We start from the raw sequence: 23,329 nt of genomic DNA, 5'->3' as shown, positions 1-23,329 counted from the left end.
CCTCTCTCTCTCTCTCTCTCTATTCTCATGAATAAACAAATAAAATCTTTAAAAAAAAATTCGTCCCTCATTTAAACCACATTCTTTAAAATGACTGAAATCGTGTTAGTCAACTCTCTTTGCTACAAAAGCATCAGCGAGAACGGATCACACGATTAAAGCACAACAGCTGTTATCCTCGGAGACCCGGCTGCAAGGGATCTGATGAGAAGTACGTTCCGGCAAAGTCTGGGGTCATCCCGCACCAGTTTCCTACGGAGACCCCTTCCAAAAACAGGGCCTTCCCCACCTTAAACTGCCAGCACTGTAACGTAAAGATCCCGTGGCTGTGGCAGGCCAGAGCGACACTAAGAGACATTCACATGCTGATTAAGTCAAGGAATGGCCCTATGAAGGCAGGACAAGAGCTCCAGGGAGCCCAGCCTGTGCAGATCCCATGGCTGGGGCAGCGTAAAGCTCTGTGCCGCCGGACATCACCGGCACGTGCGGCCGGGGCAGCGCTCACTCCAGCAGTTGTACGAAGGAGGCCAAGTGAGAACTGGAGAGGCGTCACCGCGTGCTGGACATTCACTCCCCCAGTGTGGCCCCACTAACCTGACCCAATGTCTCTGCGAGTCGTCGCAGGTGGGGCTGATCTGTGCTCCATCAGCCACCTGTGCAGGCGGGACGGGACCACATCGTTCCCACGCTCTGCGCAAACCTGGGCCACGATTCGGTACGTTCCAACTCCAGAACGTTCTGAAGGTAAAGCTTCTCAATGAAGCAAGCACACGTAGTCGGTTGACGCTGACACATGTGACAAGAACTGAGATCGCTCTCCAGCTACAGGCTCCCTAGAAGAATTCCAGTCCCAGGAAGAACTCCAGTGTGGCCAGCGAGAAACTGAGGCTTTCTTCATTCACGTCCTTTCAGAAACCACCTGATTCTCCTGCCGCTAGGAGACTCATCCAGGCAAGTGGACAGGAAGGGGAGTCAGTTCTCTGGCCCCCCTACGAGAGGCAAGGACGCGGCCACCTGCCTGGTTCCAGGAAGGCACGGGGATGGCCCCAGGAAACAAGATTCAGGGGGGCTCAGGGGTTTCCAGGCACACAGCGGCACCTGTCCCACAGTTCCTTCTGCATCCAGAGCCCATCCAGATGCACAACCACTCAGGCCCACCCTCGGTGCCCCATCCGTGACCTGGAGTCACACATGAGAGGATGGGTGGGCGGGCTGAGCCCCTGGAAGATCATGGACAGTCTTTCCCCTGATCCAGGAAGCCGGGGACCCTGGGCCACACGCCCCACTGTGAGGGATGAGACTTTGCAGATGAGGAAAGGGATGGTTTTTTGGCGTACTCATGCATGCTTCTGCACTTTAAAATAGTATATTTTTAAAACTGTATGCAATGCCATGAAATTTCAGTAAAATGTGTTAAACAATCAAAGAAGTGGGTTCATTAGAGACCACAGTTTAAGTCACCCCACTGAGTATAATTTTTACCTTAAGTATGAACATTACAGAAAAATGTCTTCATGCTCATCGAAATACAAGGGCCCCTTGCAAAGAAACCACAGCCCCAAACGGGATGGAACAGACCAAAAATAGTACATGGGAAGAGAGCAAAAGCCACAATAATGACAAGACAGCACTACACGGGGAAGCAACCGGCGTCCACCACTCAGGGACTCCCGCAATGACCACACTGGACACTGAACCAGACACGAGGGAAGCCAGAGCACTGGCAGGAAACCAGGAGCCCAGACCATGCCAGCGGCGACCCCCGAATGAGATCGGGGCACCTAAGGTGAGTGTGGGCAGATTTACTCGAAAAGGTGATCATGTGAGGTCAGGCTAGCCTGTCCCTCAGCATCTGGGGTCATCATCCTATGTAACATGTGACCGCAACAAAGCAGAAAGCCCAAGGAAAAAGCTCCGACTCTTGGGGTGGAATCAAAACGACTATGGCTAAAATCCATGCTCAGACACCAAAGCAACAAATGCAACGCCAGCACAGCCCAAGCATAAATCCCAGGGAGGAAGTCAGAAGGACCTGGAACCTTCTCTCCCCGTCCCTCTCCAGATCGTGCCACTTCCTAGCCACCTGCATACATCCTCCACTGGATGGCCGCACTGCTTCTCTTGGATTCCCAGCTAGAAGCCTCCGCGTCTGACCTCTCTACCCTCATCTCCGCGTGGACAACGAAAAAGCGGGCCTTTCCCTGATGTGACCACCGCGAGGCTTGGATGGTAGGGTTGCAAAAAAATTCTGCAAAAGGACGGCAGAGCCCCAGAACGCCAGCCTTCCGTACTCTTCTGAATGGTTACACGGTCTCCAGGACGAGAGTTAAGTACTAGAACAGGTGTTACAGGGAACATGAGAAGCTACTCAAGACTACTGCTAAGAAGACATCTAAGGGACAAAACAGGGTGAAATGTTTAACTTAAATAAAAGGATAAAATGAAACAAATCAGATGGCACACAAAACGAGGAGGGAAAGAAACACTACAGTGCGAAGTTGTGCCTGTCCTCTCTCTTCAAACAAGACAAGCGCTGCCATGAAGAAAATGTATAATTACCTGCATCCATATCTGCAAAGAATGGAACAGCCAGTAAGAAAAAGAAGGAACCAGAAATTCAGTGTCTCAGAGTTGGATTTTTAAAAGGTTATACGGAGAGAAAATATTAATTCAGAAAGCCGCCTGTGAACTCTATGTTGATTAAAGACACAGGGACTGCATGGCTTCCTGACGTTTACCATAATTTTATTTAAAGCAAAAAATAAAACATGAGTATGTTAACTGAAGAAGCAAAAGCCTAATGGCAAAAGAAATCTCTTACTCTCATGCAAAATGATTCTTAAATGTTTATAATACAATATATGGGGGAAACATACTCAAACATATGGTGGTGGTCTCCTAAGAGGCTCCGATCTATGACCGGGTAGCAGCAGGTACAAGTTACAGGTAAACTCGATATCCAGATCAGAGAATTGTCCGAGCAATATTTAAAGGGGATGACACTGCATTGACATTTGAAACGCCAGGGCTATTAGATAAGAAATAAACTCAACAGCATTTCAAGGCTCTGCTCTACTGTTCCAAATGCCAAAGTAAACATAATCAGTTAGCTACAAATACTATGGGAGAAACAACATACCTAAGGATTTTTACTGCTTTTTGATAGTTTACTCTTTTTCTTGAAATGTGCTGCATCACGGTCGTGATTTAGAATACGCTACAGAAAAAATTTAATAAACTCAATACTCTCGAGCTCGAGACAGCCTGCCAGACAGCATACCTTCGGGAGACTCCTCCTGGACGTACGTGCCGGTCAGATACCGGTGTACCAGAGCCGACTTGCCACTGGCCAAGTTACCCACGATTCCCTGAAACAAAGAACCGGATGACCGTTCAGTATCATTACATCACACGAGTCGTCGATCTGCAAACGGAGAGAGGTTAACATGTGCCGTTAAGTGCAAGCACGATCATCACCCGGCATCGGGGGGAAGGCCCTGAGCCCGGCTCATTAAACCCTCCTCCTGAAGTCAAAGGGGGTCCCCAAGCGCTCAATTTCCACCTCCCGCTCTCATGGGCCCCGCGGGCTCGAAGAGCGCCCACACGGTTTGGGCACGCACCAGCGGCGGCCTTCCTCCATGCCCTCGCCTGCGCCCGCACTGGGGGACCTCACTCCCTCTCCCTTCCCTGCAAGCTGCCCAGCAAAAACCCCCCTCTCCGTATTCTGATCTTTTCCTTTCCCACCAGAACTTTCCTCTCTGCATTAGAGCATGTTGAAATGAATTCTTTAAGAAATACAAAACAGGAGCCCTGTCTCTGGACGCGGGTCTCCTCCCACGAGAGCCCGCCTCCCCTTTCCCACCGGGGCCAGGCTCAGGGCCAGGCTTGCTCCCTCCCGGTCCCGGTCCCCACACTTAGTCTCAAGTGCTGATCCTAGAGCTACAGGGATGCTGCCCCAGAGGTCAGCAGGGACTTCATTTCTAGAAGCACTAGCCTTTGTCTCACTCCTGACCCAGCCCATCACCAGAAGCTGTAGACGAGATGAGCCTTCCTCAGACTCTCTGCCCTCGTGGGCTCCTTCCAGATCTCCTGGTTTCTTCTAGATCCTCCACTTTCATGCCCCCGCTGTGCCTGTTCTACCCCCAGGAAGCTACTGATCCCCAATCTCATCCTCCAATACCCCAACCAGCCTCTCAACCCAGAAACATGGAAGCCACCCCAGATGGCCACCCCTCCCAGCGACGGAGCCCCTGCACTCATGGGCACCTTCCCCGTCACGCTGGGGCAGGCCTGCTGTCTACTGGATCACAGGGTGAGGGGACAGACCTTAGCTGGTCTCTGCCTACAGGCTCCCCTCTTCACCCTCCAACACCAGGGAGATCCTAGAAACTGCCTCATCCTGGCCTGTCTCCAGACACTTGCACCCTTCTCCTCATCAACCACCTCCTGAAATACTATTCCTGCTCACTGGTCAGCAAGTGTTCAGGTGGCACCTCCTCTGAGAAGCCTTCCTAAATGCCAGCCTCAACTGGACACCTCTCCTTGGGGCCCTCCTCGTGCCCTCCTCATCCCGCTGTCTCGTGACCTTTATTTTACCAGCATCGCTGCACAGGTCTGACTGGCGATGCTGATGATTCCTAAAGGGCAGGGTCTGGGTCACCTTGTCTGTGGGTGCCAGCGTCACCCCCAGCCTGGGCGGACTCCCACCAGCACCGGCTGCATAAAGGAGCCAACAAGTGAATGGTCCAGCACGCGTACAAACAGAGAGAGGCTCCGCTGCTGCGGCACAATGCCAGGCGACGTGGGCAGATCCTAAATAAAGATGTTTCCCCTCTCGAGGTGACTCATGTCTTCTTTTTACCTGGGGCCTCTATAATCTGAGAATTTCTACCTATTAATTATTCTTTTGCTCAAGGGCACCTGCTGTTTGTCAGCTTCATGCTGAGAAAATCCAAACCAGTATGCCACAGAATTAAATTTTTAATTAAGATTAGAGTTTTCTCTTTCCTGAGGAGGAAAATGCTCCGAATCGAACACGCTCAGTCTGTGCTTTGTGTCTGTGGCAGTACCTTTCCTCACACGCCAATGCTCTGCAGAGAAGGAGCTCAGCCTCCAGGAGGAGATAATCAATCAGGCCTGGGGAGGCGGGGGAAGGCCCGCACTACATCTGAACGGGCATCTCACAGACCTCCTCATATTCGCACCCCACGGGTCTTATGCTAATTGGAAATGCGTAGAACCTAAGAGCTGGGGGCACGAAGGAATAAAACAAGGGGGAAACGCTCTCGAGGCTGTGAAGCTCCACTGGGATCCACAACTGCTACTGGGTGTCAGGGAGAGAATGGAGCCAGCCCGGCCGTGGTCTACAGGCTCCGTGGTGAGACTCGTGGGAGCCGGGGGAGGCGTTTGGAAGAGTGCCCACAGCCTCACCTATGTCATACGTCAGGTGGCCAGGGGCTGTCACTGTCACCGAGCCACAGGCCCTGCGCCCTCTGGTAAGGCCACGAACGGTCAGGTCCCCACGTCCCACGGGGGCAAAGAGTGCCCTCTGCCTTCACATTGATGTCATCCCGCACCTCACCACTTACCTGCTGCACGTGCAGTGTGCTGAAAAGAAGTCAGGCTGTCAGTGAAAATCCCCGCTGGGAACTCCATGAAAACCCACAACAGACAGGCTGTGACCAGTTGCTGACGCTCCCCCTACAGGCGGGCTGTCGAGGCTGGATCTACTCTCTGCCCGGCGACAAGCACCGAGCACCACCCAGGTACAGCCAGCGGCGTCTGGGCCCGAAAGCAACTGGTCACTGATTATCTGACCACAACACGACTTCAGAAAACATAAGGCATGGTACCACCACCCCTGAAAAGAAAGCAAACGCTGACATTTTTCCTCTGACAGATTCCAGAAGATTTATTGCAAGATATTACATAAAGAGTCCATTTGAGGCTCGCGATTATGTCATTTACTTGCTGTGTTTGTCGAAGAGAGTCAGGGATTCCGAAGGCGCTGACCTAAGGGGCCACCTGCCTTGGGGGGTGTCGTGTCGAACAATGGACACACAGGCTGCCTCTGAACAAAGGGGCGCTTTCTGCAGAGGGACAGAGGGGGGACCCGCTGGGGCGGCCAGTGAGGAGCCGCCGGCCCTTCCCGGCGGGAGGGCGCCGTGACCAGAGCCGAGCAGAGCCGGTGTCGGCCGGGATCTGTCCATCCACGCGCAGCTCAGGGGCAGGACACACACAACTTCCTGTGCACGGATGCAGAACCACATTTCCTCATCCACGGGACGCGGCCAACCCTTCAGCACATTTGTGCAAACCTCAAGACGGTCACGTTTTGGGAACACGAATCCACGGTGGCTCTTGATGTAATCACCTCCTACACCTCTGAGCGTTCACTCCAGGGAATTACACGCTTTTGAAATGCCAGCAGAAAACCAGTTTTTAGGAGTGTGCAGCCTCTACCACAGGCTGGTATGAACACGTGGGCTCTAGCAGAACCCTCGACAAACTATCAAACTCGGGTCTAAACCAGAGGGTTCGATACTCAGCGATCACAGACTGTAACACGGTCAGAAGGGAGCCCCTAGCCTCGGGTGGCTCGTTCAATTTCACTTAATTAAATTTAAATGAGAATTTTAAAATCAGCTCCTCAGTCACACTGGCCACACTTCAAGAGCCCAGCGGCCAAGTGGCGCCAGCAGCTAGCGCCCTGGGCAGCAAGACAGGAGGGTCCCATCCGTGCATGAAGCTCAGCGGGCAGTGTTGATGCAGAAGCACTAAGCACAGGTTCAAATCCCGGCTCCACCACTTGCTAACACTGAGGCTCTTGGGAGTTGTCAGGACGCTGAGGGCAATTCCTCCTCTTGAAATAGGGGGGTAACAACAGGACGTGGTTCAAGGGCAGTGGGCTGGCGAACGGGAGGTGCTTGTGTGATGCACTGACAACACGCCCCGTGCAGAACAAGCACTTGACAGCACGGTCCGTGTCCTCATCACAACACCATTCCCATTTTGTTTGCTCCGACTGCAGAACGGAAAGGCACTGTGGCTGTTTTATGAACTTGAGGCTCTATCTGCAACTGGCAAATCTTCCAGAAAAGCTCCCCATAACATTATTGCCAACTCTGTAGCATTCATTCAACAGGCACTTCCTGAAGGTGTCCGCCCTATGGCATCAATCCTGTGCCAGGTACAGCGGTTACAAAACACGAGAGAGAAAGAGGTGGCTGTCTCAAGGCCAGTCTTGCAGAACCCTGGCTTCAGGAAGGGCCGTGGGATCAACAGACTCTGTGTCTCCCAAGAGGAAAGGGAGCTGCCAGCAAGGCTGCAGGGAAAGGTCAAGCTCTGGCGGGAAGGGCGAGGAGAAATGAGGAGGAGGTGGGCCCTGACGAGGACGCCCAGCGAAGGCAGAGGGATGGGCATGTCAGCTGGGACCAGAGGCCTGCAGACCACCTGCAGACCTCAGTGTGTCTTCCCACGTCATCCTTTCTTCCTTATGTTTAAAAACATGTTTTTCCTGGTGACAAAAGTCATATACACTCTCTTCAAAGTATGGACGTTCCGTATGGCTCCATCTCCTCATCTCAGAAGCGAGAAAGCTGAAGGGTCCTGCCCCTGCCCCAGGTCATCCACAAAGCACCACTGAGGTTGGGGCTAGTGAGTGTCCAAGGGCCTCTCGGGTGGGGTCCCTGGCAGACAGGCTGGTGCTGCCAACAGCAACATGGATCTCGGGAGAAAGACCGTATACACACCAGTATACGTGAGGGGCCAGGGAGAACCAGGCAGGCCTGTGTCCAAGCCACATGTCACTGGTGGCACAGAACAACGAGGGCCTGTCTGCAGGCATTGTATGGTCAGGACCCACCACTGGAGTTCACACAAGTATACACACATGTGCATATAAACATATATACGTATACATGTGCGTGCACACACACACCACATACAAATATACATTTGCACACACCATACACAAGTATACACACATGCACGCATATGCAGATACACACATACCACATACACAAATGTGTACATACCTACACAGATATACATACACATGCCACACACGTGTACATACACATATACACATATAAACGTTTATACAGACATATGCACCAAATCCAAGCATACGACACATATACACATAAATGTATATAGGTATACACACATGCATGCATACACACATCACACACGAGTATACATGCAAGTGTATGTGACTGTATATATACACACACATACATTTATATGTGCATACACACAGCACACACATAAATGCACATGCACATAAATGCACATATGTAGACACATGCATACATACCACACGTGTATGGAAATATATATATGTATACGCATATAAGTGTATATACCATACACACACGCCACAAATGTACATATACACCGACACATGCATACATATAAATACATGCACAAATATATATACACATATACACATAAATGTATATATATATACACAATCACATACACACCTAAATGTATATGTATACACATATATGCACATAAATGTACATGTGTATACACGCAGGCGTGACACACAAGTATACATACGCATGCCCAAGTATACACACATATGCGCATATATATGTATATATCCACACATGAATATATACATACACAAATATATGCATATGTGCATATATTTATACACATACACACACGCATATATAAACACACGCCACACACAAATATATACACACATACACATAAATGTGTATATATACACCATACACGTATATACACCATACATATACATATATACAAGTGTATGCATGCACAGCACACAAATATGCACATGTATATGCATCTATACACAGATATGTGTGTACCACAAATACACATCCATTTATGCATATAAATGCATATACAGGTGCACATACATTCACGTACATATATATGCACACATGCCACACACAAATTCACATGTACACGTGTCAAATATACACATTTACGCATAAGTATACATACGTACATAATATATAGCACAACTATATACATGCATACAAATACATATGCACACATATGCATATATATGCCCCCAGCAAATGTCCAAATATGCATATATGCACACATATAAACAAATCGTGCATATAAACATGTACACATACACGTGCCTGTAAATACACACACACACACACACACACATATTTCTCTCAAATGCCACTTACATCATGACAAAGAATAGGATTATTTAAAACTCATACTAGTCCCTTCCTTCTACCCTAAGGTGGGGAACATGTAGTGGAGGTGTGGTTGCAAGAGAAGTCCTTTTTATGTAGAGCAATTTAAAGCTTTAAATAATCTGGATGAAAGAATATTTGAAGTTTTTAATTAAAAATAAAATCTTTTATGTTATTACTTTGTAACACAGTAAATGACCAGTCACATTTTTTAAATGATGAATTCCAAAGTTTGACCACTCATCACAGAAACCTTCCATGACATCCTGGCAAAGGATAAAGTGGGCCACATCTGTGCACCTGTGCAGGACTCTGTCTCTCTCTCTCACATACACGTACACACACACACATATACATCTGCAGCCCCAACAGAGAGAATGGCGGATGGACCCTGCCTTGCATGCACAGGGCCGCTCTGGCAGGCTGGCTGCCGCCGGCTGTCCCAGGCCCACTCAGGGCTCCCAGTCCCAACCTGTCAGCGACACTTGGCCTTTCCCAGGGATACACCCAGGAGTATGCCCCACGTGTGGGCCCCAGGGACAGCCAGGCCCCCGGGGTACGCAGGCCTGGGCGTGCTCACCAGCCTCATGACACCTTATACAGAGTCCTGCTTCCTGCAGCCGAGGAACCACAACCATGGAGGCCAGAAAAACCACTCACCACTTTGAGCTCCGGGACAGATCGACTTAACGTCCATTCCTGGCTATTCACAAAGGCATCTGTAAAATAAGAGGTAAAGCGAGGTTAGATTCCACAACTCACTTCAGTGCAGAGTCAAAATGCCCCCATGTGCCAGCCCTTTCCCAAACTAGAAAAACATTGAGGATGGTGGATGCCCACCTCCTCACACTACTCCCACCCCGTCCCTATCCCAAGTCTGTGTCTGTCTCCTAACCCATGATGTACAGCTCGTCCAACAACCCCAAGGGGCCTCCAGAACTCAGCTTTTCCCCCTTTAAACGTCCCTGCCTGAGCCCCACAGGCCCACGCTGTCCAGGGGGCAGTTACGACCCTCATGATGCTGCTTCACTCGCAAGCGGGAAGATCAAGGAGGCCCCTGGCTTTCCAGCAACTGACCCTCTAGCCGCCAATCAACTTCCGGTCTTTCAGTTTTTCACTAAGATGGTCTCGTCTGAAACCCCACCAATGCTGCCATGGGGAGAATGACTGAATTTTAAAAATCCAAGTGTTCAAAATACAACAGCCATTTGTGGTTTAGAAGACTTTGTGGGGTGGGTTCCAATACTCACAAACATATGATACGTTAAAGATCCAGTCAAGACTCTAAGACATCAAAAAGACAGGGGGTTCCCAGCCACCGTGAGGCCTTCTGCAGAGCCCAGCCCCATTCTGGCCAGCAGACTCAGGGTGGCCTCCCCTGGCCGGCCCCCTCTGCCCCTCACCTCACGGGTATGGGTCAGGTGGGCTCACCCAATACAGATGACTCAATGACCTGCCTCCCCATGCCTCTCGCTCACCCCTTATCAGTGAGACCCCAAAACACCGCCCATACTGCGCACGTACGATGGAGCTGAGCTCCCAAAGAGGTGGCAGCTGTTCCCACCACAACCAGTCGAGGGCGAACACCATTATTCCAAATGGGGTTCCCTATTTATTTTCCACAAATTCAGAACTATCACCACTCTATGTATGTCCAAGAAGAAGTAAAGTGATTAACAAAATACCTAAAAGTCAAGGCATGCCATCGTTTTCAAATAAATACATGATATTTGAATATCACAGCTGCTGGAATGGAAGCAAAGGGCATAGTCCTGGCAGTTCTGTTGGGGGTTCCTACACAGAAGGATAAGAAACGTGTCTGAAGGGAAGCCAGGCGAACACGATCCACGGAGACAAAAAAGGAAGTAGGCAGCCCCCCAACAAATCAGACCCTGCCAGCCCTGCAAAGACACACCAGACATGGCACAGCCCATCACAGAGGACTCTGTGGATTGGGAGAAGACAGGTGGCCTTCAGCGGCTGGAGCAGGCATGTCCAGTCACCTCCAAACTGATAAAGGGACTGGTGTCCCACATCAGAGACGCGAGACTCTGGGGGACCCGGGTGGCTGGCCAGCAGGCAGAGAGGGTGGGCAGAGGTGCATCACCAGAACTCAGGAGGCAAGACATTCGCGAAAGCAAAGGCGAGAGCAGCTTCTGCTCCCCCGTGAAGCGAGCACACACAGGGCTGTAGAGATGCTGGAACACACAGGTGGCGCCTCTTTGCTTGCAAATACATCCCCACTCTGATGCCATGTTTGTGTTCGTGGCAAGAGATTAATAAAATAAATGCTTCACTGACGACAAAAAGAAAAACAAAAAACTCATCTTCCATTAAAAAGGAAAACTATTTTAAAAACTTTCATCACTGGTCAGAACCTAATGCTGCCTCAGACAAGGCGCAATGAAAAATAACCACAGATCTGGAAAGATGGACATCCCAGGATGCGTCTTGATCCTTCCGTTGGGAACTCTGAGGGCCGGAGGCCGCGGCCCCGACCCGGGCGAGCGGACCCACCTCAGGGCGAGCAGCCCCAGGCCAGGCCAGCTGCCCTATTTCCTACTAAGTTCCCAAGGGCAGCACCACTCGCAGAATGAAGGTGCTTTGGGGGCCAACGCCTGGGAGTATGTGCCTGTGTCTGTGCACAAGCGTGCACACATGGATGTGTGTTCGCAAGTCAGCTGATATCAAGTCACAGAAGATGTATCTCATTTTCAGAAGAGAGCATTCTGTAGCCCACTCAACTCCCTTGCTTGGATAAAATAGTATTAAGAAAGCACATTCTCAGGGATCCCTGGGTGGCTCAGCGGTTTGGCGCCTGCCTTTGGCCCAGGGCGTGATCCTGGAGACCTGGGATCGAGTCCCACGTCGGGCTCCCTGCATGGAGCCTGCTTCTCCCTCCTCCTGTGTCTCTGCCTCTCTCTCTTTATGTCTATCATAAATAAATAAATAAAGCTTTTAAAAAAAGAAAAAGAAAGTGCACTGGAGGTGAAGCATCTACCTTCAGCTCAGGTCATGATCTCTGGGTCCTGGGATCGAGCCCTGAGATGGGGTCCGCTTGAAATTCTACCTCTCCCCCCCTCTTGCTCTCAAATAAGAGAAAGAAAGGAAAGAAAGGAAAGGAAGGAAAGGAAAGAAAGGAAGAAAGAAAGAAAAGAAAGAAAGAGAAAGGAAAAGGAAAAGGAAAAGAAAAAGAAATAAAAGAAAAAGAAAAAGAAAAAAAAGAAGAAAAGGAAGGGAGGGAGAGACAGAGAGAGAGAGAGGAAGAGAGAGAGACGAGGGAGGGAGGGAATAAATGCATTCTCATGCACTGTCTTCAATGCTACGAAACTTGATTTTAAAATAAAACACGGCAGGGATCCCTGGGTGGCGCAGCGGTTTGGCGCCTGCCTTTGGCCCAGGGCGCGATCCTGGAGACCCGGGATCGAATCCCACGTCGGGCTCCCTGCATGGAGCCTGCTTCTCCCTCTGCCTGTGTCTCTGCCTCTCTCTCTCTCTCTCTCTCTCTCTCTCTCTCTGTGACTATCATGAATAAATAAATAAAATCTTAAAAAAAAAAAAAAAAACACGGCGGTCACCACTGACTGCTCTTAGGCTGTCAGCAACACTGGGGCCCCTGGGCCGCTGTCCCTGTGGGGGTGCAGCCCCAGCCGCCTGGTGCAGAGGGTAATCCACACGCAGTCGAGGAAAGGGAGACATGCAATCACTTCTTACCATTAACAAGGCAACAATTCGAATGACCTTACTTAAATTTAAATCAGGATATTAAGAAAATCTCCAAGAACCCCAAGATGAGTTCCAAGATGACTGTGAAGTAGTAAGAACTTTTTCAGGAGTAAAAAACCCAAACTATCAGGTTGTATGGGGCAGAAGTCGGGAGGCAGGCGGAGGACACAGCCCTCCCGGGGATGGTTAACGCGGATTCCCGGGGCTGGGGCCCTGAGGACGCAGGGGGTGGTCACATGCAGAGGCAGGAAGCCACAGTTACTCAATATCAGGGGGAAATAGTATTATTAATAGAAGTTAAAATTCTTAGCCCTCACTGTGCGATTGAATCAGTAACACAATATGTAAAGTTGAGGGAAAACACAGCAAATCCCCGCTGCCAGAGGGGTCTGGGTCCAGAGGCCAGACGCACCTGAGTTACTGCTTCAGCGCTCGAGGTAGCTCTAAATGACGCGACATGGGCGCCAGCACAGTTCCTTCCAAACTTAACCCTGCGCAAGAAAATACAAAGTCCAAGAACCCTCAGAATGTCCAAGTGCTCTGCAAACACAGGTGCAAGCACAGTCACTACCAGGCCCAGGGCGGCGCTCCCACAACCGAACTTCCAAAGGTCAGGAGCATTAGCGCTCACAAGAAGGGTGCGGATTCAAAATACCTGCGTGGTCAATTCAGGGCTGTCTTTAGCAGGCTTTTTTATTTTTTGGCTTGCCTGTATTTCTTACAATCAACTTTCGTCAGTTTTAATAGTCTGGTTAAATATGCTATGAAATAAAAGTAGGTGGGCCCGTGCCCGGATTGCATTCCATGTAGGGGGAGGAGATGGAGACGCGAGCGTATTTATGCCACAGTGTTTTATCCCGTTTGGGTGTCCCGCACTCCTGAGCGGTCAGCCCGTCTACACAGTGCACGTCTGTGGAGAGCGGCTTCAGGGCTGCAGCATGAAGACCGCTGGTCCTGCTGCTGCCCGGGTTCCTGCCAAGTGCAATCACCTCCACTTACTTCCAGCAGATGCCTCACCAAGAGGATCCACTCGGTGCCGTAACAGGGGCGGAGGCTCCCAGTGCCAGTGTGCTGTGGTCAGCTCTACTCAGCACCCCCTACACTCCTGCTCGACCTTCTGAGGGGTGAGCAGGACTCGACTTCCTAGCTCTGACCCTGCACTGCCGTTGGTGGGGAAGAATGTGGGGATTATACAAACACCGAGGAGAAAGCCCCCTCCTCCAAGGAAAGCGTGCAGAGGCCAAAGGTGCCCCTGCACCTGTGTCAATCTGGCTTCCTCCTCCTGGGGCGCAGGGTCTGCCCTTGAGTCTGCAGATCCGCAGGCTAAGGTCCAAGTCCAGCTCTGCTTGAAAATGTAAGCAAGAGCTTCCGTCCACACGTCAGAGAAACGAGCCTCCGATTCTGAGCTGCCCTGCACTCCCGGCCCCAATACTGGCCTGACTACACCCCCGTATTACAGCACGACGGCACGCAGCCCGCTCGGCTCGGAAACAGACCGGACCCCCCAGAGGACACACACAGACCAGGGCCCTCGGCGGGTCTCGGGAACGCATCTTCAGCGCTTGCCCCCAGACATCCCAAAGTCCGTCCTTATTCTTTTAAGAGACACAGCCACAGAAAACTCAAGGCTTATTTCAGAGAGAAGCTCCTCTCCCCACAGTACAAGCTGCTTTTCTAAGAAAGCATGAAAAAAAGCGAAGGGGCAGGAAGGCTGTTTTTCCAGAACCTTCCAGGCCACCTCCAGTCACACATTAGAGACAAGACTCTGGACCCCAAGGGATACAAATACCCACTGATGCCGACAGGTAGGAGAATGGACCTATAAGCATCTGGGCCAGGGACCCACAGGAAGAAACAAGACAAAAACCAAAACCCAAACCAAAGCTATCCAGTTGTTTACTTTTATTTTTATTCCAAGTAGAACAGATCGTTTCCCTTGCCTGGCTGCTCTTGAAACTCGAGCGGACTACTCATCGCTTCGTTCTCTGCTTGCTCCTAACACTAATTGAGGAACTCGGCTCTGGGTTTGCCCTCAAAATACTCACATGCGAACCACAAATGTAACCAGGAAATTTAAGGCCCTCATTATAGGATACACAAAATATACGCTCCAACTTGAAAGTCAGAGATGTCCCTTTTTGGCAACCCCCCCTGTACGCTGAAGAGCAGGAGCAGGAGCACAACGGGGCACAGGTGGGCGGGTGGGGGCGCCTGCCTGGTCCCGACTGCTTCGTCAGCTCCGTGCTGCCCGTCAGGGCTCATGACTGATCATCTAACTCCTAATGGTAGGAACACACGCGAAGAAAGGGCCCGAGAGCACATGGGCACAGGAACTCCGTATTAGACTTTAGAAAACCCGGTTTTATCTTTGTGCTGTCGTATTGTGTCGCAGCACCGACTCTTCCACGCTCTTGACTTGAACTTGATGTATTAAAGGCGAAAATTCGGGCAGCCCAGGGGGCTCAGCAGTTTATCGCCCCCTTTGGCCCAGGGCGTGATCCTGGGGACCCAGGATCCAGTCCCACGTCGGGCTCCCTGCATGGAGCCTGCTTCTCCCTCTGCCTGTGTCTCTGCCTCTCTCTCTCTCTCCCTGTGTCTCTCATGAGTAAATAAATAAAATCTTAAAAAAAAAAAAAAAAAAGCGAAAATTCAAGTCTTGAAACTGAAAGAATTTTGCAAACCTGCTAAAAATTACACCTTGTCCTTCAGCATTTTTCCTCCGACATCCCCGAGTTCATTTAAATGCAGGGCACGCATGAAGATGGCCACAGCCCACATTAGCCCTCTGGTTCTAGCAGGAACCAGGAACGCTGGGGTAAGAGCCAGCAGTGCAAGCACCTCTTCCTCATGTCCCGTTTCTGCTGAGCCTGGACCAACCAGTTAGGTTTTGACCTCAGAGAAAAGCATCAAGCTGTGGGGCGACCCACTTCGAGCTGAAAATGAGCATGCTTTGTAAGAATAAACACGCAAATCTACTGGCATAGCAGTAAATCTCAATGAAAATAATTAAGCGGGATCCTGGGGTGGCTCAATGGTTTGGTGCCTGCCTTTGGCCCAGGGTGCAATCCTGGGGTCCTGGGATCGAGTCCCGTGTCGGGCTCCCGGCATGGAGCCTGCTTCTCCCTCTGCCTGTGTCTCTGCCCCCCTCTCTCCCTATCATAAATAAATTAATTAATTAATTAATTAAAAAAATAATTAAGCATGATATTATTAGCATATCAGGTGGGGGGAGGCTACAGCTAAAAACGGGAGGCATTTTATTTTCTCCTGGCCCTCCAGCCCCCACCCCTCCCACCGACACGGATTTCCTCTTGCCCCTAACACCAGTGGGAGAGAATTCTCAGAAGCACAGGCGTTAGGAGGAAAAGCACACATCTTCTTTACAAAAGACAATTAAATTTCGTTGCCATCCAGGCAAACAATGCAATTTCCCCATCACAACTAATTTGGAGACAAATGATTCCAGTAATAAAAAAAAAAAAAAAAAAGAAGAAGAAGAAAATTGCCCAGAGTACATGTGACTTTACCACTGTCTACTTAACGAGTAATAACAACCCTGTGCATACACAGGAAATGAAGCCCATAGAGAAAACAAAAGATGGTGTTGTGCTCGTGTTCTGTGATCGAGCATGCTCTGGGCCCAGGCTCAGGAGCCACCAGGGCAGCCTGTGGGCAGGTCCTCGCTGCTCCCGCTGCAGTGCCAAGGTCAGCAGTGGCAGATTTTAAATCCCTCTCTCTTTACTGTTGCTCAGACCTCCTCCTCACCCCACTCTGCCTCAGGCTCATCAGCCCAGGCTCATCCTAACAAGAACCTCAGGATCTTGACAAGAAGTACCAGTTGTTGAGGATGTGGAGCAAAAGGAACCCTCGTGCACCGCCGGAGGGAATGCAGACTGGTGCAGCCCCTGGGGGGAACCCTATGAAGGTTCCTCGAAAGATTAAAAATAAAAATGCCATATGATCCAGTGATTCCACTACTGGGTGTTTTCCCCCGAAGAAAAACGAAAACACTAATTCAAAAGGGTCCATGTACCCCTATGGTTACTGCAGCATTATTTACAAGAGCCAAGACAGGGACGTGGCCCAACTGGCCGTAGGCAGGTGAATGGATAAAGAAATGGAGACTAATCATCATAAAAAAGAATGAGATATTGCCATTTGCAACATAGGGTGGATCTGAAAATATTATGCTAAAAGAAAGATCAGTGAGACACAAATACCATATAATTGCACTTACATGCGGAATCTAAAAAAAAAAAAAACAGAAACAAGAATCATAAATACAGAGAACAAATTGGTTGTTGCTGGAGGGGACGGCAGTGGGGATGGGTGAAAGCACTGAAGGGGACAAAGCAGTACAACCTTCCAGCTATAAAGTACACAAGCCACGGGAATAAAGCCAATAATGCTGTAATAACGTTGTATGGGGACAGATGGGACCACACGGGTCCTGGAGCACTGAGCAAGGTGCAGACTTGACCAAGCACTACGTTGTACACCTGAAGGTAAGGTAACATTGTGTGCCACCAATACACTTTCAGATTTTATTTATTTATTCGACAGAAAGAGCAAGCACACAGCAGAGGGAGCAGCAGGCAGAGGGAGAGGGAGAAGCAGGCTCCCCACTGAGCAGGGAGCAGGGAGCCGCTGGATCCAGGGTTATCTCAGCGCCACAGCAGAGTGTTTGGTAGCATGCTATTCCTGATCGTTTTGTTAAATGAATAAAACAGAAATACAAAGACTTTTTCTTTTACAATTTTATCTGACAGAGACAACACAAGAAGAGGGAGGGGCAGAGAGAGAAGCAGATTCCCTGCTGCGCAGGGAGCCCGACATGGGACTCGATCCCAGGACGCTGGGATCATGACCTGAGCCGGGCAGATACTTAACTGACTGAGCCACCCCCCAATATACTTCAATTTAGAAAGAACTTCAGAATCTGCATTTCCAACAAGCTCCCCACAGGAGTTCTTGACCTAGTTATTCAGCTTTATAAAATTTGCTAAGTGGATGCTGCAAATGTAAAATTCTAACTGCAGGGGACGGGAGCCCTGTTTCTCCCACCTGGCCCACCACCCTGATGTTCAGGGCTCACGGCAGAGGGAACTCAGTGCCAGAGCCTCGGAGCCTGAAGTCCTGGCTGGGGTGGCCTTGAGCTTGGGTGACGACTTCCTGAGTCTGACCCTTGTTCCCTCCTCAGTAAAATGCAAGCATTTCCCTCCTACGGATTCCACGAGGACCTGAAGCCATGATGGAGCCTGTGCCCAGTGAAGGGCCTGACCACCCACAGTGGAAACCCTCCTGCTGCCTTGGAGGGGGTGATAACGAACAAGGCTTCGGTGCCCTGTTCCTGGGGTCCCACAGCCACTAGGGTGGACACACACTCCTGTCCAGCCACAGGGGGGACTGATATGACATGTGGCTAAGAAAGCACCGGTCCAGCAAGCACACCACAGCTACCATGGTGCAAAAAGCATCCTAAGTCTCAACTGAAGAAAACCGGCTAAAAGATACCATCAGTTGGTTTCAATCCCAGTCCAATTTACATTATGTTGAATCAGGTGTTAACTGCTGTTTTACAGATCAAAGGTGGTTGAAAACTGGCAGCTTCATATGGTTCTACCTATGGCAGGCACATAAGACCGCACAGGCAAAAATCATACCCACACGGTGTGATTACTAATACAGATCAGAAGTGCTGCAGAATTCTGAAATCCTGAAAATCCCTCCAATCACAGGAACAGAGCAAGAGGACAAATAGGCTAACCCAAGAGCTCTTCCAAGGGACCTGAACCGCAATAAAGCTCCACCTGCCGGAACCCCACCTCCCCAGCCCGTGAGACTCTAGCTACCCAAGGACCGGGGAGGCCAACCCGGCCTCCACTTAGGCTCCGGTTCCTCTTCTTGCCCTGAGCCCTCCTCGGAGCTGAGAGCTTGCAGCTAGAGGCTCACCAGCAATCATCTCACGCTCTCATCTCTCACTGCATTAAACTCGCCATCCTCTGGCTGGTGGGCTCAATCCCCAGCAGAGCTACGGACTCTGATTTCTGCTTCCAAATTATCAACCGGAAGCACAGCATGCGGCCACAATTAGAACTTTATGGTCTCTCCTCCCCTCCCCTCCTGATCCTGATCCCATTTGGCTCCAGTGATCACAAATACAGGTTCCAAGCAAAACTCGTGAAATTATACACAGGGTTTAAAAAAAAAAAAAAAAAAAAGGAACCTGACATTGCAGGTGAGATTTTTAAAACAATGCATTATCTCAGGGATTGAGATGCCCATTTAAAAACCTTAAATTTGGCTCAGCGGTTTAGTGCCGCCTTCAGCCCAGGACCTGATCCTGGAGACCCGGAATCGAGTCCCATGTCGGGCTCCCCACATGGAGCCTGCTTCTTTCTCCCTCTGTGTCTCTGCCTCTTTCTCTCTCTTTCTCTGTGTCTCTCATGAATAAATAAATAAAATCTGGGATCCCTGGGTGGCGCAGCGGTTTGGCGCCTGCCTTTGGCCCAGGGCGCAATTCTGGAGACCCGGGATCGAATCCCACATCGGGCTCCCGGTGCATGGAGCCTGCTTCTCCCTCTGCCTGTGTCTGTGCCTCTCTCTCTCTCTCTCTATCATAAATAAATAAATAAATAATTAAAAAAAAATAAAATAAAATAAAATCTTTAAAAAAAATTTAAAAAATCTTAAATTTCACAAGGACTTTAAAAAAAATATTCTTTTTAGCAACAGAAAAATGAAGGAGCCTTTACTTTTACTTTAAAGCATGTGTAATCCCAAAACATAAATCGAAACAACAGGAAAAAAGCAAACACATCTACACGGAGGAAGAGCACTGCTGGAGACCCTGGCTCCCACGGCGGCATCATTTCTGTGCTGAGAAAGGAAGTTCATGTCCTTAATAAAATAAAGAAACCCATTTCAATGCAGCAGGAAAGAGCCATGCCACAAACTGGTTAATTCGCTGATGACTCGCAAAAAGGAGGACTTAACAGAAGCTCACTGGCACCATTTGCCAGAGTAGGATTTAATTTCTTATTTGGAAATCTTTGAATCTCTATAATAAATGGAATAAAGCATAGACCGTTGGGATACCAGATTCATGTTCAGGTTCCTTGAAAGTTCAGGTTGCTTTTCAGTGGCCTCAAAGATCCACAGACAAAAAAGCTCCCCCCCACCCCACCCCACCCACCCCACCTCCATTCATAAGCTGTGCCCAGTGCAGGGTGACAAGCAGGGCCACCAAGATGCCCCAATCTCACCACCAGGCTCACACCAGCAATGCCACCCCAGGCATCTCCCCCCACGAGCCCTGGTGTGACCCAAAACCCTTTGGGGGAATTACTGGCCGTTAGTGGGACCCTTTCTTTTCTCCTCTAAGGAGCCCCCAAGGCAAAACTGCTGCCACCCAGATGAACTCTGGGGAACTTGCAAGGTTTTAAGCCTCCAGAGGATGAGGACTCCCTTCCCTGCACCGTCCTCAACAGCGTCCCTGAGTGCTTCATGGCACACCCTGTTCCCAAGCCCAGAGAACACCTCTGCCATGGCTGGCGGGGAAGGAACAGCTCGGAAGACTGGTGTCTGAGGGTGAGAGAAGGAGAGGGTGTGAGGACCTGGGCGTGAGAAAGGAGAGGAAGAAGTCAGATGCCCACCCAGAGCCTCAAGGAGGACAGGAGAGCCAGCCGGGAAGGGCTCTTCTGTGCAGCTCCAGGCCTCTGAACACCTGTGTCTCCTGCTTCCGACAGTTTATCCAAACAAGAACTTGACAATCCCACAGCCCATACCCGGACTCCATCAGATCCCCAAATTCACTGTTACAGAAACCAGGGTGCTGCTGCCTGTCGTGCCAGCAGATGTCTTTCTGGGGCAGCTTTGGGTCCCCAAGCAGGATAACCCTACATCCCAGCCCGTGTCAACCTAAGACACAGAACACAAGGTCTGTCCCTAAATGGTGTCTCAATGCTGGGGTCCCAAGAACTGCCCACACACGGGCCCCAGAAACACCTGCTGCGGCTCCCTTGGCACTTGTGGCAAAACATCACACCCTGCTGTCTGCTTACTTCAGCAGGGTCTCCCTCCTAGTTTTAACTCCCAAACCCCGACAGCGAGGGGCGAGTTTAGACACCATCAGTGGGAGCCAGTCAGCTGCAGGACACACAGTCCGACGAGGCCTTGTCTGCTACCTCGCCTGCGCAGGAAGGACGGCACACCTTCCAGGCCGTGAAAACGCCATCGATCAACAACGGTTTCCAAAGTTGGGTTTTGAATTACGCTAACCCTTAGGGTAGCAGAATGCAACCTGGGCGTGGCTGTTCACTTTCCGGAGCCTAGTTCACAGCAATGCAGAGTAAATTCTGGCCACAAAATGCTCCAGAGGTTTTAGAAACAGAGAGAGACTCAACCAAGTGTTTGGGGAATCCCACATAACCAGTGGGAATTCAAAGGGGGTCACAAAAACTTCAGGGAAAAAAAAATACATCCAACTTCCAATATCTATCAGGGTGGCAAGCAGAAATGTTACAAAAAGCCAGGCCAATCTCCCCAGCTAAACCAACTGCTGCCACCCCAAACCTTACCTTCTACTTCAGGCTTTCTACACCAAGACAAGCCCAAACCAAAGACACTGCCCGTGTCTGCAGGTCTCCCGGGTCCTGGGCCCCAAACCAGTCAGACGCAGCCTGTCCCACTCCCAGGCAGTAAAGACTATTGAGCAAGGAGAGCCGCACTCTAAGGGTGGGGATCTCAGGACACCTCGCCTCACCAGGCTCCTCTCCTTCCTTCCCACACAAGCCAGGGGTCACAGCCCGTCAGATGCCCGCAGTGGTCCAGGCCACCAACACCCACTGCATGGCCCCCACCTGCCACAGGGGAGATCTCCCTCCAGCCCCTCCCTGCCACCAGGGGAGCTCTGCTACCCCAGGATCTTAGCACAGACCATACTTCAGGAGGACCGGTGGCCGGGCTTCGGTGACCAGCTCCTGTGATGTTAACAAGAACTTTAAATGTAGGGCTGGTGAGATGAACAGTTAAGAAAGAGTAATGGCATCCACTGCACAGGGCTTCTGTAGGAAGTGTCCCGACACAGTGATCCCTAGCAACACCCGGGCCACGGCCCCACGGCCACCACGCCAGGCGTCCTGGCCAAGGACACTGGGTCTCCTGCCGGTGGCTCCTGGCACTTCTAAGAAGCAGCAGAACCTTGTCTCTCAGACCAGTCAGCTTCTACAAGACTTAAAACTGTGAAAAGACTTTTTTTAAGGATACTTGAAAACATTTTAACACCTCAAATCAAACTGCAGGATCCTTGAAAAGGCAGATGTTGAAACAAGGGCATGTGATAAAAAGGCAGCAATCAGAAATTACGAGGGAAAACAGCATCGGCAGGTTAAATTCACAGCCGCTTTTCTGAGATGGTTTACAACTGCTTCTCTTACGGAGCTTTGCGTGGACCCAAGGATTAAGGGGGAATTTCTACCGCGCGGCTTAGATGCCAGAGGCAGGCAACACCCACTGTACTTGTGGAGGTGAAGACGAAGCTGAAATAGGCAGTTTCCCCTGGTTAAATCAAATCTGAAGAAAATCGAGGAGAACAAGCCCCAAGGTGTGCAATTCGTATACAGGATGTGTCAGTCCTGAGCTGGAGCGGACCCGGCCAGGCAGTCTGAATTCCATGAAGAAATGTATGTACATGGCCAGTGTGCATTTTTAAATTCATGGTGCAACTGATGTTTCTGATGAGGGATGGCTTGATCTTAGAGAACAATGAATCCGGAAGAGGACAGAGGTCGAGCGATCAGAATTCACCTGTTCCCGGGAGCCCTGGCGGGGTCCCTGGGCCCCACGGAGAGAGAAGGCACAGAGTCCACTCTGTCACCACCGCCAAGAAACATCACTCCCTCTGGGGCTGCGAGGAGTCCGTCGGGTCAGCCGCTTCTCCAGGAGCTTCGGGGGACAGGTTCGCTGGAAGGTGGGGACGCTTGCTTCAGACCTACGCTCTTCACCCAACAGCCTGGCGATTTGGGGCAAGTCATCTCGGTTCTTTGGGCCTCAATCTCGTCGTCAGGGGCCTTCTGGATCTCACATCCTGGGCTCTTCTCTTGCAGGAACAGCCTTCTACCCACACAGCCACGAGCGCCTCTCACCAAAGTGGACCCACACTGACCCCCAGGGAGGCTTCAGAGGACCCGGATCTTTCCCACGGCCTCGTCAGGGCCTTCCACTAACATAACCCTCAACCTAATGTCGATAAAAGCAAGTCAAAACAAACTGGAGCAAAAGGGGTAGTTCTTTTGGGCGGGGCGGTGGGGGGACAGGGCTCATCTTGGGATTAGCCTGAATGATTCCTCCCCACACAGAATAAATCTGCAGCCCAGGGACAGGAAATGGGCAGTGATTTCACGGTGCCA

General features: G+C 50.5%; 1 protein-coding gene across 19 annotated transcripts in view; it reads right to left on the bottom strand.

The window, feature by feature from the left end:
* Positions 1-23,329, bottom strand: part of AGAP1 (ArfGAP with GTPase domain, ankyrin repeat and PH domain 1) — a 533,006-nt gene that overhangs the window by 343,181 nt on the left and 166,496 nt on the right. For 15 of the 19 annotated variants that reach the window (XR_007405993.1, XM_025463529.3, XM_049101379.1 and 12 more), the window contains exons 2-4: positions 9,855-9,913; positions 3,281-3,368; positions 2,560-2,571 (exon numbers count right to left, since the gene is read on the bottom strand). Coding sequence is in view for 18 of the 19 variants with exons in the window: in XM_025463529.3 (XP_025319314.1) it covers positions 2,560-2,571; positions 3,281-3,368; positions 9,855-9,913 (159 nt within the window). In the remaining variant the exon portion in view is untranslated. The remainder of the gene's footprint in view (positions 1-2,559; positions 2,572-3,280; positions 3,369-9,854; positions 9,914-23,329) is intronic. The other 4 variants (XM_025463531.3, XM_025463534.3, XM_025463539.3 and 1 more) reach the window with 1 other exon arrangement.

Source organism: Canis lupus, chromosome 25, assembly GCF_003254725.2.
Source record: "Canis lupus dingo isolate Sandy chromosome 25, ASM325472v2, whole genome shotgun sequence".
NCBI classification, from domain to species: domain Eukaryota; kingdom Metazoa; phylum Chordata; class Mammalia; order Carnivora; family Canidae; genus Canis; species Canis lupus.
Note: the sequence above shows the minus strand (reverse complement) of the source record. Positions and strands in the feature narration are given on the sequence as shown.